Source organism: Crinia signifera, chromosome 4, assembly GCF_055691185.1.
Source record: "Crinia signifera chromosome 4, ASM5569118v1, whole genome shotgun sequence".
Taxonomy (NCBI): Eukaryota; Metazoa; Chordata; class Amphibia; order Anura; family Myobatrachidae; genus Crinia; species Crinia signifera.
The window spans coordinates 153,517,552-153,532,821 of record NC_139220.1 but is presented as its reverse complement, the minus strand read 5'-3'; the positions used below and the strand labels follow the sequence as shown (position 1 = coordinate 153,532,821).

Below are 15,270 nucleotides of genomic sequence, written 5' to 3'. Positions count from 1 at the left end.
ATAGAGACCAGCAAGGGCTGCGCAGTAAGACAAGAACAGGGAGCCAGCTCTATGTTTATTGCAGTCTGGAATGGTAGTCAAAGGAGGGAAAACTTCCCAGTGGGAAGGAGTTTACTGAGGATGACTTGCATTGCAAGTCACAGTGAAGCCAGTGCAGTCTCATAGACTGCCATAGGCATATATATATATAAAATAGGTACAATGGCCCACACCGCACACACTGCACCCATGTGTTTTACTTTCCTTGCAGAATTTTGTATAGGGCGCTCCAGCCATGGCAAAAATGGCCACCATGCATGCACAATAGTAATATTAGACTCTGGAACAGGGTGGGAGCCACGTTTCTGGAGACCTGCACATACACAGTAGACTCTGGCAAAAGGGCAGAGCCTATGGAAGCATGGCCTTCTTCTCTTTTAAATCGCCTCTGCGGACTGCAGACTACAGACTGTGGACTGCATCTGGCTTTACTAACACTGAATACAGTGGTGGATTTTACTGGGGGGGCTGCACCCTTAAGTAAAATCCACCACTGATTTTGGCACCCTTGTTCCAGGGTACAGGGCAGGTACAGTGGCCACTACCAGACAAGCTCTAGAGCATAAACAATTATGTTTGAAGTAAAATAATATTTACACACCATGGGTGTGTAAAAAGCAAAAGCAAACCCCTTCTTTAATGGATAAAACCATGTGCACTGCAGGTGGGGCTGATGTAACATGTGCAAAGAGATTTGGGTGAGTAATTTTGGGTGACATTCTATGGAGTGAGATAATCTGACTTTGGCGATGTATTTCGCAAAAACGGCCGAAATCACATTTTTTTCCATTTTCGCATATTTAATGAGGTGCGAAAATGTGAAAAAAGTGCGATTTTGGCCAACAAGTTGGACACACTGGAAATGCGATGGCTGCTTTTCGCAGCACATCGCATCCAGATGTTTTCACATTAAAAAGTATACAAATCGCATATTTAATGGTATGCGATTTGTATAAACTGTGTCTATAATTCGCCCAAAAATCAGACCAGGTTCTGATGGGCAAATTAGCCAGAACCCTGCACAGATCGCAATGATCTGTGCAGGGTTCTGGTGTAAAAAAAAGTTTAAACAGTTAAAATTAAAAAAAAAAACAGCGCGGGGTCCCCCGTCAGAGCATAACCAGCCCCAGGCTCATTGAGCCGGTGCTGGTGACATAAAATCAGGGTCCTCGACAAATAGGGGTCCCCTTGATTTAATGAAACCAGCACCAGGCTCAAGGTCCGGCGCTGGTTCCCGAAATACGGGGGACAAAATGACTAGGGGTCCCCCGTATTTTAAGAACCAGCACCAGACCCAACCAGCCAGCAGGGTAATGCCACAGCCGGGGGACGCTTATTATATAAGGTCCCGTGGCCAAAGCATTATCCCCCTGGCTGGTCAGCATGGGCAGGGGTACTGGGGAAGTGGGGACCCCCCCAATGAAGGGGTCCCCCCCCTCCAGGACTTACCAGCCCATGCTGAAAGTCCGGGGCTGTCCCCGATGCCCCTGGGCGGTGGGCATCGGGCTGATGCAAAGTGTAAAAAATAGAATAAAAACTATTGTTTTCTACTGTAGAACTATGAGTCCCAGCAAGCCTACCCCGCATGCTGGGACTTGGAGAACCACAAGTCCCAGCATGCGGGGCATTAAAGGGCCCGCTGGCACTTGTAGTTCTACAGTACAAAAAATAGTTAAATAAAACACACTGACACCCTGAAAAATAAAAGTTTAATACACACATAACACACACACTGATACTTACCTACCTTGAGCCCGTAGGTCGGTCCCTGGATCCTGGGTCCGGGGCTCCTGGACAGAAGAGTCCGGTTCCGGGGCCTTGGTCCTGGTTCCGGGGCTGGTCCGGGGTCCTGGGCTCCAGGGCTGATGTCTCCGGGGTCCAGGATCCGAAGTAGTCCAAAAGGGGTTCCTAAGGAAGGAAATCCTACTCACCTGGTCCCCGGCGACGACCTCGGCATCTTCTCCGGCAGACGCGCTGCTCCCGGCTGGTACCCGCTCACGAACTGGAGAGGCGCAGAGATGTTCATCTTCCGCGCCTTTCCTCCGAATGATTCTATTGGCCGCCTAGCGGCCAATCAGGAGCCGAGAAAGTCGGTGTGTGTTATGTGTGTATTAAACTTTTATTTTTCAGGGTGTCAGTGTGTTTTATTTAACTATTTTTTGTACTGTAGAACTACAAGTGCCAGCGGGCCCTTTAATGCCCCGCATGCTGGGACTTGTGGTTCTCCAAGTCCCAGCATGCGGGGTAGGCTTGCTGGGACTCATAGTTCTACAGTAGAAAACAATAGTTTTTATTCTATTTTTTACACTTTGCATCAGCCCGATGCCCACCGCCCAGGGGCATCGGGGACAGCCCCGGACTTTCAGCATGGGCTGGTAAGTCCTGGAGGGGGGGGGGGCCTTCATTGGGGGGGGTCCCCACTTCCCCAGGACCCCTGCCCATGCTGACCAGCCAGGGGGATAATGCTTTGGCAGCGGGACCTTATATAATAAGTGTCCCCCGGCTGTGGCATTACCCTGCTGGCTGGTTGGGTCCGGTGCTGGTTCTTAAAATACGGGGGACCCCATGTCATTTTGTCCCCCGTATTTCGGGAACCAGCGCCGGTCCTTGAGCCTGGTGCTGGTTTCATTAAATCAAGGGGACCCCTATTTGTCGGGGACCCTGATTTTATGTCACCAGCACCGGCTTAATGAGCCCGGGGCTGGTTATGCTCTGGTGGGGGACCCCGCGCTGGTTTTTTTTTTATTTTAAATTGCGATTTCCTGCAAACGTGCGATTTTTAGACCTGAAAATCGCACATTTTCAGGACTAAAGAAATCGCACCAAATCGCACCTATTCGCACTATTTGGCCCGATTTTCGCATCTCATTAAATATGCGAAAAACAGGCCAATCTTGCGATTTTCAAAAGTGCGATGTAGTGCGATATAAAAACATTCGCATTTATCTCAATCCATAGAATGTCACCCTATGTTTCTGTGCAGAAAAAAATAATGGCTGCTTTGTTATTAAGGCCCATACACACTAGACGATTATTTTTCCAATCTGGCTGGTTGAAATGAAAATCTGGGCATTTCTGGGAACAAATTACAATCGACCGTTCGTTCCCAAATGCTGGAAAATGTACAAAAGCAGTCATTGGCATAAAGGCCCATACACACTAGAAGATATTGACATCAAACTCGTTCAGAAAGGGGCTTCTGAACGATATTGATGGCAATATCTTCTAGTGTGTATGCCTAATATCATTAACAATGCACACACACACCCCCATTGTTAATGATATTGACAACTTCCGAACATGCAGGTCAATCTGCCAATATTGCTCATGTCGTTTGCACCCATCTTTCAGTGTGGATGCACAATATCTTTCATGATCAGCTCAAGGAAATTGTTCACCAATGTCTTTCGTCTTTCATATCTTCTAGTGTGTGTGGGCCTTAAACTGATTTAACCTGTTTGTCTGTAGGACTAATTTGTGTCTGTTTGTCATGTTTAGAAGCAAATGGTAAATTGTCATTTGTGCCCCAAAATTTCCAGATTTTCATTCCAACCAGCCAGATTGGAAAGATAATCTTCTAGTGTGTAAGGGCCACATGTTACATCAGCCCCACCTGCAGTTCACATGGTTCTGTCCATTAAAGAAGGGGTTTGCTGTTGCATCCAACCTGAATCACCCCCCATACACCCATATACAGTACATATTGAAAACATGTTATATCACTCTGCCATTAGTTCAGACTTGACCACTAATTACAGAATTTAAAAATCGAGTGATTATTGCACAACTGCGCATGCGTACCAATCACATCATGCATGTGCGAGGGTAATTAGCATCAGAAAATGGGTATAGATTGTAAATGAAATCCTTTTGCAGTCTGACTGACAGGCAACCGGCATTTGGGGGTGGTAACCTGATTTTCTTAGTGTGCCAGAAAATACACAGGCATGCCCAGGCGTTTTTGAGGGGTATGGGTCATTGGGTCGACCAAATTAAGGTCGACATACATTGAGTCAACCACTGTAGGTCGACACGTGAAAAAAGTCAACATGGATAAGGCTGACAGGGTCAAACTGTCGACACAAACATTAGGTCGACAATAGGGAGGTCGACAGTCAAAAGGTCGACATGAATTTTTCATTTTTTTTGTACCAAATGTTGACATGTTTGACATGTATCTGTGCACCGCCATGTCCTAGCGGATGGTAGGGCATAAAATACTGCCTGTCGGCACATGTTGGCTCACAGAAAGTGAAAAACTCATGTCAACATTCCCATCGTCGACCTAATGCATGAGTTGACATTTTGGCCATGTTGACCCTTTTCATGTGTCAACCTTATCCATGACAATGTCGACCTTAATATTATCGACCTAAAGACTGTATACCTTTTTGAGTATGGTCTGTAATGTCAGCGATGAATCACTTCCACCCTGTCTCAGTCGTAGACTAGTGGAAGTCTTAAGGTGCCCATACTGTACATGTTACAATTATTGTATACAATATCGCATCTCATTGCATCTCGGTTTTGCAATGAGATGAGATTAGATCTAGTACAAAAAGTATGTGCAGCACTTAAGGTACCCATACACCAGGCATTCCCAACCACGGTCCTCAAGGCACACCAACAGTGCAGGGTTTAGTGATATCCAGGCTGCAGCACAGATGGTTTAATCAAAATCACTGAGGTACTAATTAAGTCGCCTGTGCTGAAGCCTGGATATCACTAAAACCTGCACTGTTGGTGTGCCTTGAGGATCGTGGTTGGCAATGCCTGCCATACACGTTGCGATTTTAACATGATTTTTGAACTTTTAAAGTTCAAAACGCATCGCATTGGTTAGAATCGTACCGTGTACCTGCTGTGATGCGATGCACTTCCCTACGGGTACAATATTGTATAGCACAGAAAGTATCTGCAGGCAGTACTTTTTGTGCTACATCGCATCGCATCACTTTTGTAGTACATGCGATGCAATGTCCATTAGGTCCATTAGGTAACTATAAATTAAATAAATAAATAAATAAATAAATAAAGGGCAAAAATCGCATTGCATCACAGAGCAACAGTAAAGTACTGTACATCGCATAGCATCCCCTACAAGTGCCAAAATCATGTGTATGGGCACCTATATACATTTTGTACTAGATCTCATCGCAAAACCGAGATGCAATAAGATGCGATATTGTATACAATATTTGGAACGTGTACCTTCTCACATCTACTGCAGACAGTAAAATCCTTTCAATGGTCTGTAAGTTGCGTATGGATACCAATTAGCAATCCATTTGCAATCTCTGGCAATTTTGCAATGGGTAGATACTCTGGGTGAGATTTAATAGGATGAGAGTTTCAGAAAGTGAGAGATTTGGTGAGAAATCTCCAGTTTTTTTAAAGCGGCAATCATTTACACTGCAAAATCAAACTGGTTTAGCAGTGTAAATGATTGGCACTTTAAAAAAACTGGAGATTTCTTACCAAATCTCTCACTTTCTGGATCTCTCATCCTATTAAATCTCACCCTCTATTTCTGGGCAGCAGCTTATTCCTCGCAGTGAATTGTGAATCTGTGTCCATGTCTGGCACAAAGGCAAATTCCTCATGGACAAAACCATGTGCACTGCAGGTGGGGCAGATGTAACTTGTGCAAAGAGAATTCGATTTGGGTGGGGTTTTACTTAACAGTGAGATCTATATTGCAGTGTAAAAATAAAGCAGCCAATATTTTCCCTGCACAGAAACAAAACAACTCACCCAAATCTAATTCTCTTTATACAAGATACATCTGCCCCCCTGCAGTGAACATGGTTTTGTCCATTTGAGAAGGACTTTGCCTTTGCGAGTGAATTAGAATAACGGCCAGAATGCGTATATTTATTTTTAACTACTCAATACCACCTTTTCTGCGTAACTTCTCCACTGTGGGGGTGTCAGGGTTACCCCAAGTATTACAACCCCAGGCTGAGCTTGGGTTCTGCACTTTGGTACTTGTTTAGTTTCACGGCGGCCGATATATCGATCATAACCCCACTATCCACTTTGCAGGAAGTTGATTTTATATAGTGTGGCGAGCGCAGCGAGCCACCGAGCCCGAAGCACGGCGAGCGCAGAGCGCCCCGCGAGTGGACACGGATTACTGCACTCACCACACTATATAGAATCAACTCCATGCGTAGTGGATAGTGGGGTTATGAACAGGTAAAAAATCGCATTGGATCGCATCCGATATATCGGCCGCCGTGAAACTAAACAAGTACCTGCAATTTTTATCTATACTGTTTTCTCTATAATCTGCACCCATAATATATGTTCATCTTTAATCTAATGTCAATAAAAAATACTGTATTTTGTATTGATCTGATGACTAGTGGGTTAGACAATTCATCTGTTATATCTTTACTTTGTATGTACTAAGTTCGATTTTCTTATATCTTCTCAGTTGGTAATCTAAGTATCCCCCTGGGGACCAGCATGTCCCAATGGGCCAAATAAAGATATCATGGCCATCCAAAATGTTCCCAGAGGTGCATTGCGTGACTACCGCGATCAGGGCCGGTGCAAGGCACCGGAGCGCCCCAGGCGAGGGGGGGTGGGGTGCCCCGGTGCCTACGGGGGGCGGGGTGCCTGCGGCTCTGTGTGATCTGGCGGCGGGGTCCCTGCAGTGATGCACGCTATCCGGCAGCCAGGCGGCGGCGTCGGAAGCGCTGATGGGTTTGAAAACTCGCCGCACGCTGATTATCTGAATCTCAGCCAATCAGCATGCGGAATGTTTTCAAACCCAGCAGCGCTTCCCGCGCCGCCGCCTGGCTGCCAGATAGCGCGCATCACTGCAGGGACCCCGCCGCCAGATCACACAGTGCCGCAGGTACCCGGCACGGACACCCCTGCAGCCTCCATGCGAGAGGCGAGGGGCGAAGTGCCGCCCTCCAGTGGCTGGCGCCCTAGGCAAATGCCTAGATTTGCCTAGTGGTGGCGCCAGCCCTGACCGCGATATGTAATTTCATAACACATGGATATAACGTGACCACAAAGTATAGTGCTATGGATTGTTTGAAAAGTATAGTGCTATGGATTGTTTGAGCTAAAGGGGACCCAAATCAGCATCTTGGCTTGGGCCCCATGAGGTCTAAATCCATCTCTGACTGTATTACTTAGGTGATTGCACATGTCAAAGTACTCATTGAACTAATGTAAAAATGTCAAAAATGTGTCCAATTCAATCCATATTCAATTATTGTTCCAATATCATTGGAATGCCAACATTGGCACACAAAATCATCCCAACATTGCCACAATTTCACCCCCAAATCATGTATTATCATTCACAGCATCATAGGGGTACATAGTAAAATAGCAATTTGTGGGCAACCATATGAGAGGAGCATGGATGCACTATACCGCAGACATTACTGTCAATTACATTAATAACTTTGCAACTGCCATGATTTTAAGAGTCATGTTTCTTAAAAAAAAAAAAAAAATGTTCCATTTTACAAGTAATTGATTTATATAAAATACTGTTTATTGTCTAAAGCTGGATACACACAGAAATATTTATCTGTCCAATTTGTCTGGTAATCGGGTAACACACATCGGGTAATTAATGGGCGCAAATGACAATCAACCATTTACACCCAAACGCTGGAAAACAGACAATGATCATTCAGAAAAATTGGTTATACCCATTTGATTTATCAATTTATAATAACAATCATTTTTGTCTGTTTTCCAATATTTGGGAATAATATTTGATTGTCATTTGCTCACATACGGTATGTTACGAGATTTTTGTTCCCATCAGAGAGATTGGACAGATACATCTGTAGGTAAGTACCCAGCTTCATTCTATAGGGAAAGTGCTGTGGCCTCATAGCCACCTGCCCAGTCACAGCTGGCACATTTCACACCTGAGACTTAAAAAAGTCTGTGAACATAGAAGAATTTTGGGTGTGGACTTCATGAACAATTGTGCTGTCAATCTTCATCTATTGACATCAGCATTAAACCATCCTCCTCCCTGCATTCCATGCCATCACACTAAATCAATATGTGTATTAGATATATGGAAGAACAAATGAGTGCTGGAAGAGCATTAGATAATATTATGACAGTGGGAAAGTTATATTTGTTTTTCAGATAATGTGTCTACTGTATGTTGTCCTTACCTTCGGATTCTAACTGTTTTAGTTGCTGGGAAGTGTGCAGAAAGTAGGACCTCAGTAAGATAAAAGCAATGATTACAGGCACTGTGGCCAAGAATATGTAAGGCTCCAATATGGAAACCACTGTTATTGACCCAATCACAATGAGGATCAACTGGAAAGAGAAATGATAAGATGTTACACGAGAAAACATTATACGGAAATTGAATACAATATTACAGATCCGTGTTTGTGATGTTGTCACAGAGCCTGATATATGGCCGCACATAGTCCAAATTTAGACCCTCATTCTGGTCGGTTCACCCCATTGAGAATTCACAACAGGGACTGATGCTGATGTCCTGCGCATATCACTAATGCACATGTGCGGCTCTTCGCTGCGGGCACCCTCAAAGACTTTCATAGTCTCCGGGCCGCTTGCAGTGGGGGGGTGCAGGAAGTGGGCAGGGGGCGTTCGCATGCGAGGGCCCTGTGTTTCTTGGGCGTACCCACGAAAACTCTGGGTGCACCAAGGAAAATGCTGGGCGTCCACTGCCGAACAGGGGTGGCCACCTGTCAGCTGCCCGTCCTGTTCTCGGAGCAGGGTGCCGCTAATCTGAGTCACCAGAGAGTGATTTAGATTTGCAAGCGCTAAAGAAATTATATTATGGTTGGCGACCACTGAATGATTTTGGGCACCCATGCGAGGCTGCGAATGGATGTTTATGCCGACTAGCGGGGGGGGCGGGTGTTCCTATGGGCGGCTTTACATGGTTCGCAAAACGGCATTATTAACCAGAATGAGGGACTTTGCGGCAAGGGAATAAAGGTTTGGCTATTGCACATTCACTCACCTGAATAAAGTCAAATATTGTCAGAGGAAGCAGATCATCTAATATAGCTGTGTCCTTTGAAAATCTGTTAAGGATCCGTCCTGTAATTTACCAAAGACATCCTTATTAAAGACCCGGCTTCATTTTGTCTAACAATCCTAATAAGACATGGAGCAGTAGGTCACCAATGTCTTTAGTGAAGGCAACTACACAAAAAAATAGCAATTTCTAATATACAATATAGAGGCAAATAGGAGGTACAACCACTTCATTGGTGTTCTACTTCCACTGATGTCATTAGGTAATGTCATTGAGTATTTCCTCTCCTTGCATCACACATACCACAAACACAAAAATACCCAATAGATTTATGCTATCTAGGAGAAAATGTGTTACTCATCGCCTTATCACCTAGATCACTATTGTGAAAAGTTTTGCTTATATGTAATATGCAATATATATTAATCATAGTTGCCTACCTGGCCCTCTAATTCCCTGGTAATGTATGATTGCCATCCCCTGTGGTGAAACACCTTTCTTATCAATAACATAGCTCACCACAGGTGATGGCAATCATACATTACCAGGGAAGTCCAGGAACAGAGCATTTGGTACTTATATGTTAGTTGGGCGCCCACTATAATTAGTACACTCATATCCCCACTATCCATGTCGAACCCGAAGTGTGGCGAGCGTAGCGAGCCCCCCGAGGGGACGCGGAAAACTAAGCAAATAGCTTAGTGGGCGCCCAACTAACATATAAGTACCGAGTATTTTCTCCTTGAAGGAGAGGATCAGGTAGCAACCCGATATTAATGAGTATAATACAGCCCTACATTTAGAATATCTGCTTTTTCACAGACTGGAGCAATACACGTATCAGGAGCACAATACATCACTGTCTGTGCAGGTAACAAGTGGGGGAAAACAAAACAAAAAAAATGAATCTAATGAATAGTGCAGAATATAGGAAGTAATAAATACCTGAATGATTACAAGGCTTTCCAATAAGAAATAAAGGATAAAGCACAGTTTCCATAGGCCATAGAACAGATTGTTTCCCAAGAGAGGAAAAGAAAAAGAAAGAACCAAAGAGTCATAAGCAATGTTCTGCATATAGGATTCTTATCCCCGTACTCCGGCAGCCTATAAACATACCGGTTCTCATAGAATTAAAAGTGGACATCGGAGCATGGAGGACTGCATGCAGCATTTTCTGGTGTAATGTCTTCGAAACAGATATAAGACCATGCACAAGAGGTAAACCACGGAAGATCCCCATTGCCAGCAGGGAGTCAGCCACGCCAACATAAATGTAAAATACATAGTAAGAACTAGTCGTGGTCACAATTACTGCTGATTTTGAGGACCCATTCCCATTAGTTGTCCTATTATTTTCAGGATTATGTCTAAATAGAAGAAAAAGAGAAATTAATTCAGATACACACATTTATTAATACAATATGTAGATGATAATATAGGGGCTGATACATTGCGGAACATATGTCCATTTATTCATCCATCTGAGCTCAAGCCTGGATGTTACAAAAACCTGGACTGTTAGTGCGCCTTGAGCACCAAAGGTTCAGAAACTGTGCTCCAAAACCAAGCATACACTAGTATGATCGATGCTGGGTCTTACACAGTTACCTTCAGACCCATATCCACTTCCAAATAATGATGCAACTGTTGGATGGAAGTGTAAAATTTACACACAGATAGAGCCATCCTCATCTAGCCCTTTAATAGGATTAAGTGAGCCAGAGCTGTTGGACGTAATCCTATGCTTATCCCCTACTGTATTGTTCTATGTATTGTATTGCAGCTGAGAACAATATGCCTTGGTGAGCCATGGCCATCCAGAGAAGGCTAGCTGAAGAAGGCTCCATCTGTAGTATGATGTGCATCAAAGTATGGTCCGGTTCAAGTGTCACCTCCTCAGTGCATTTAAAATGGGTGCATGGTGTGCGGGGGACCCATAATGCACCCTGCACCCAGAGTATACATTACTTGTGCCAGCAAGCAGGTCCCTTCTTCTCCATGCTGCCACCTTCCCAGTGACATCTCAGAGAAGATGGCACTGTGCAGTGAAAACAAAGCCTTTGCTTTCTTGTGTGTATTTGCCATCTGGAAAGTTAGCACCATTCAGGAGGAACCTGCTTACCAGCACAGGGCACCTTGCTACTGTGGAAGCCCCAGAAGCACTGGCATTGCACTTAGCTTAGTAGTTATGATACTTTGAGATATCAGTGTGCAATACTGCACTAGTAGATCTTGGCTGATCTAGTGGCAAGGATATGGGAATGGAGAGATAGTGGAGGGTACACACTAAACACACAGTCAGAGGGGCAGTGAGGACCATATATGATCAATGTGATGATGGCACATGCCCACTGCTGCTATAAGGTTTGATACATTTGCAAAAGCTTATTCATATCATTTTGCACTAGAAGAGGCTTAAGCCCCATACACACAGGGCGACTGAGCAGCTGTGCTTAGCAGTGCAGTAAAGCACAGATTGCTCAGCACACAGTGACGCACCAGCGATGTGTGCTGAGCGATCTCTCACGGCCTGTGTTCTTTGGAAAGAGAACACTGGCGATGACTAGATTTATACTGCATGATATAAATCTAGTCTGGAGATCATGACATGTGGGGCCGGGGCCATACACACAGAGCGGTCCATTCTTAATTTCTAAGCAATCTAGTCTAGATCTTTTTTTTTTCATGTGCTAATAAAATATAATGAAATATTTCTTAGAAACAGTGGGGCAGAGGTATTAAGCGTTAACAAGAGATAAATCCAAGGGTGATAAGGAGAGATAATTGTCCAGCCAATCACCTGCTAACTGCCATGTTACAGCCTGTGTTTGAAAAAAGTCAGTAAGGAGGTGATTGGCTGGACGATTATCTATCCTTATTACACTTGCATTTATCTCTTGTTAAGGCTTAATACATCTGCCCCAATGAGCATAGAGTCCCTCTAATCACCACACTGTCCATAACTCAATACAAAGGATGGTTAGATATGTCTTTATTAACAGCAGAATATACTTACTCATTAATAAGTAACAGACCAGCTAACGAAGCAGCTACCTAAAAGCCAAGACAATACATTTGTTAGTATTCAGATGTGTAGAATGTACTGTACATTTATTTTTCAGTTACCATCAATGATTATAGCACAATAAGAGGTCTATACAAATACACAGTTCCATTTGTGTTTATGAGAATTCCACCATATGAAATGGACAAACATCACTGAGTAACCCAAATGAACAGCATAAACCTTTTTTTCTGCACATTTCTGAGCAGAACAATTGTTTAAAATCAATTTGTATTATTTCGGGCACCAATGGCAAGAACTTGACTTACTAAATTGTTACAAGGTCATGATGTCATGCATACTGCACTTCTGGGTCCCATAAGCTTTGTGACAATGCTCAAAGCCAGGAGCTCAAAACAAATAAAGTCTTGGGTAAATTGCGTAAAAAAAAAATCCATGCTGTCAGGTAGCCACAAGAACACTGGGTGGTGGTGGAGTAAAGTGCATACAATCCCCTCATGGCCAACTTGATAACGAACTGGGGTGTAGTGCTCAGTCTCATGTAGCAACAAATAAGGCCAACAGGATACTAGCCTGTATAAGAAGGGGTATGGAGACTAGGGACTCAAATGTAATTATGCCACTCTGCAAAGCATTTCTTAGGCCACATTTAGCATATGGAGTACAATTTTGGGCCCCGCACTATAAGGACATTGTTTCGCAGGTGCTAATTAATTGTGTATTCTGATTTGTTTAAAGACAGATTATATTATATCCTAGATGGGCGCTATTAGGGGCCCGGTACTTGTGTATTATCTGGGAGCCTGATATATCGCATCGCATGCCACTAGTTAAGGCATGCGATGCGATGCTACCCGATTTTGAGCCTTTCCCGGAGGAGTATACAATTTTAATATCGCGTCGCATCGCATGCCTTAACTAGTGGCATGCGATGCGACGTGATTATACCCAATATTACATTGTACAGGCACCCTGATGCCTGATTACAATGTTAAATGCCCCCCAGACCCGATTTTTAATTGTACACCCACCCTGATGGGTGATTACTATGTGAAATGCCCCCCTTCCCCATTGTTAACGCCACCCCAGTATCAACACCAACCTGAAGCGTGGCTTTTTATACCCCCACTATCCACGTCGGCATGGAGTTGATTTTATATAGTGTGGTGAGCGCAGCGAGCCACCGAGCCCGAAGCGTGGCGAGCGCAGCAAGCCCCGCTGGGGGACGCGTATTACTTCACATGTATTCCGCGTTCCCTTGCGGGCTTGCTTCGCTCGCCACGCTTCGGGCTCGGTGGCTCGCTGCGCTTGCCACACTATATAAAGTCAACTCCATGCCGACATGTATAGTGGGGGTATGAAAAGGTCGGAGGACGCGTACCGCCGCCCCTCGCGGGCTCGCTGCGCTCGCCACGCTTCGGGTTGGCATTGATAGTGGGGTGACGTTAACAATGGGGGGCCATTTAACATAGTAATCACCCATCAGGGTGGGATGAAAAAATCAGGCGCCCTGATAATACACAAGTACCAATGTCTCTATCGGATGATTACACATCAGTGCCCATTTGCTGGCCAGATATCTGCATATACATGATAACTATTCACCAATTTTGGGAAATGCTTGTTCTAGGGCCACAAAGATCCATATTGTTTCAATTTGTTCTCACCACCATTCACTTTTAGGCAATAGCAAAAAAAATCTTCATTGTTGCTATGGGATTATACATTTTATACTGTGATACAGTATATTACCTCAAGAGCTGATGCCCAAAACGTGGGAAGGAATAAAGAAAGTTCTTCATTTTTAAAAATAAATCTGAGTGCCGTATTCATTATTATAGATAACCTTAGGAGACTGTATACTAATACACCAAGCCATTTAATGTTTACAACGTATATGTTACATCTTTAGTGTACATACCTCTGCTAGGAAAATTACTAGGACAAGTAAAAGGATAAAGATTAAACTCTTGTGAGCGGTAACATATCTAAAATAAGTGTTCCAAGTTGTAGTCGGTGTTGCACTGTCTGTATCATCCAAGAAACATTCCTGCAAAGACAAGTGTAGCTTAGTTAGCTACTGTTTATATGCATGTCACATAATACATAGTAGTAGTAGTAGTATGTATGAGGTAAATACAAAAACGCTTTCTTGGCCCCAATCACAGCAGTCATTTGGTCAAATGGAATGAAGCTAAATTTCATCAGAATGTAAATCTACAAATAACATGAGATTAACAAGTCCTCAAAATAGCTGAAATATCTTGTTGTTTCCTTTCAGAAGAATTTAGATTTTCATGCTAAACTAGCCTAAAAGAGGAAGCATTGATGATCAAAAGCCTGATGAGTCAAGTTACAGTACATGATAAATAAGTGGGTGTAAAGCAATGCAATATTGTTGCACCGTAGTTACACGTAAAATGAGGCAATACAAATAACAATCTGAAAAGTGTTTTCAAAAGAAAGTCTAAATAGAGCTGACCTACTGATAATAGCAACAAATTACTAAACAACCTTCCTAGAAAAAATAATCATTATGGTAAACCACAGAGAAAAGGATATATGCAATTAAATTAGTATTCTAATTAATGTTTGGAGCGATGAGTTCAATAAATGCTGATTTCACAATACAGCTTCCTTTGCTCAGTGACTAGTTCATCAAATATTTGATGATCATATGGAAATTTTGTTTAGGTTAGGATCTCTTCAAGTAACCCCAACATGGTAGAAAAAAGGAACAACCCCAGCATAGTGGCAGACCAATTTATAGACTGACTAGGCAGCTATGTCAGGGATGGGGAACCTTTGGCCCTCCAGCTGTTGTTGAACTATACATCCCAGAATGCCCTCCTACAGTTTTGCTATTTAGCCATGCTAAAACTGTTGCAGGGCATGGTGTGTAGTTTAAAAACAGCTGGAGGGCCAAAGGTTCCCCATCCCTGATCTGTCACCTAGCATGTTTTGACAAACCTCAATTTCTGCTGCAACCTGCAGATGGTAAAGGTCAGAGTTTGGTGTAAACAACATAAATTCATCCTGTCAGTGACATTGGTTAAGGCTGATGGTCATAAAACAGTCAAGTTTCCATTTCTCACCAATATATTTTCAATTGGTCAATAATTTAGGGCCCACATGCTGTAGAATATACATTTTGGTTGAAGAGAGCCAAACTGTTAAAACACCAAAGTGA

The 15,270-nt window shown here is 43.5% G+C and overlaps 1 protein-coding gene across 1 annotated transcript in view; it reads right to left on the bottom strand.

The window, feature by feature from the left end:
* The window catches only part of CFTR (CF transmembrane conductance regulator), a 176,300-nt gene that overhangs the window by 28,229 nt on the left and 132,801 nt on the right, over positions 1-15,270 (bottom strand). Inside the window, exons 15-19 of the mRNA XM_083182806.1 lie at positions 14,002-14,130; positions 12,072-12,109; positions 10,172-10,422; positions 9,035-9,114; positions 8,205-8,355 (exon numbers count right to left, since the gene is read on the bottom strand). Coding sequence (XP_083038932.1) covers positions 8,205-8,355; positions 9,035-9,114; positions 10,172-10,422; positions 12,072-12,109; positions 14,002-14,130 — 649 coding nt within the window. The remainder of the gene's footprint in view (positions 1-8,204; positions 8,356-9,034; positions 9,115-10,171; positions 10,423-12,071; positions 12,110-14,001; positions 14,131-15,270) is intronic.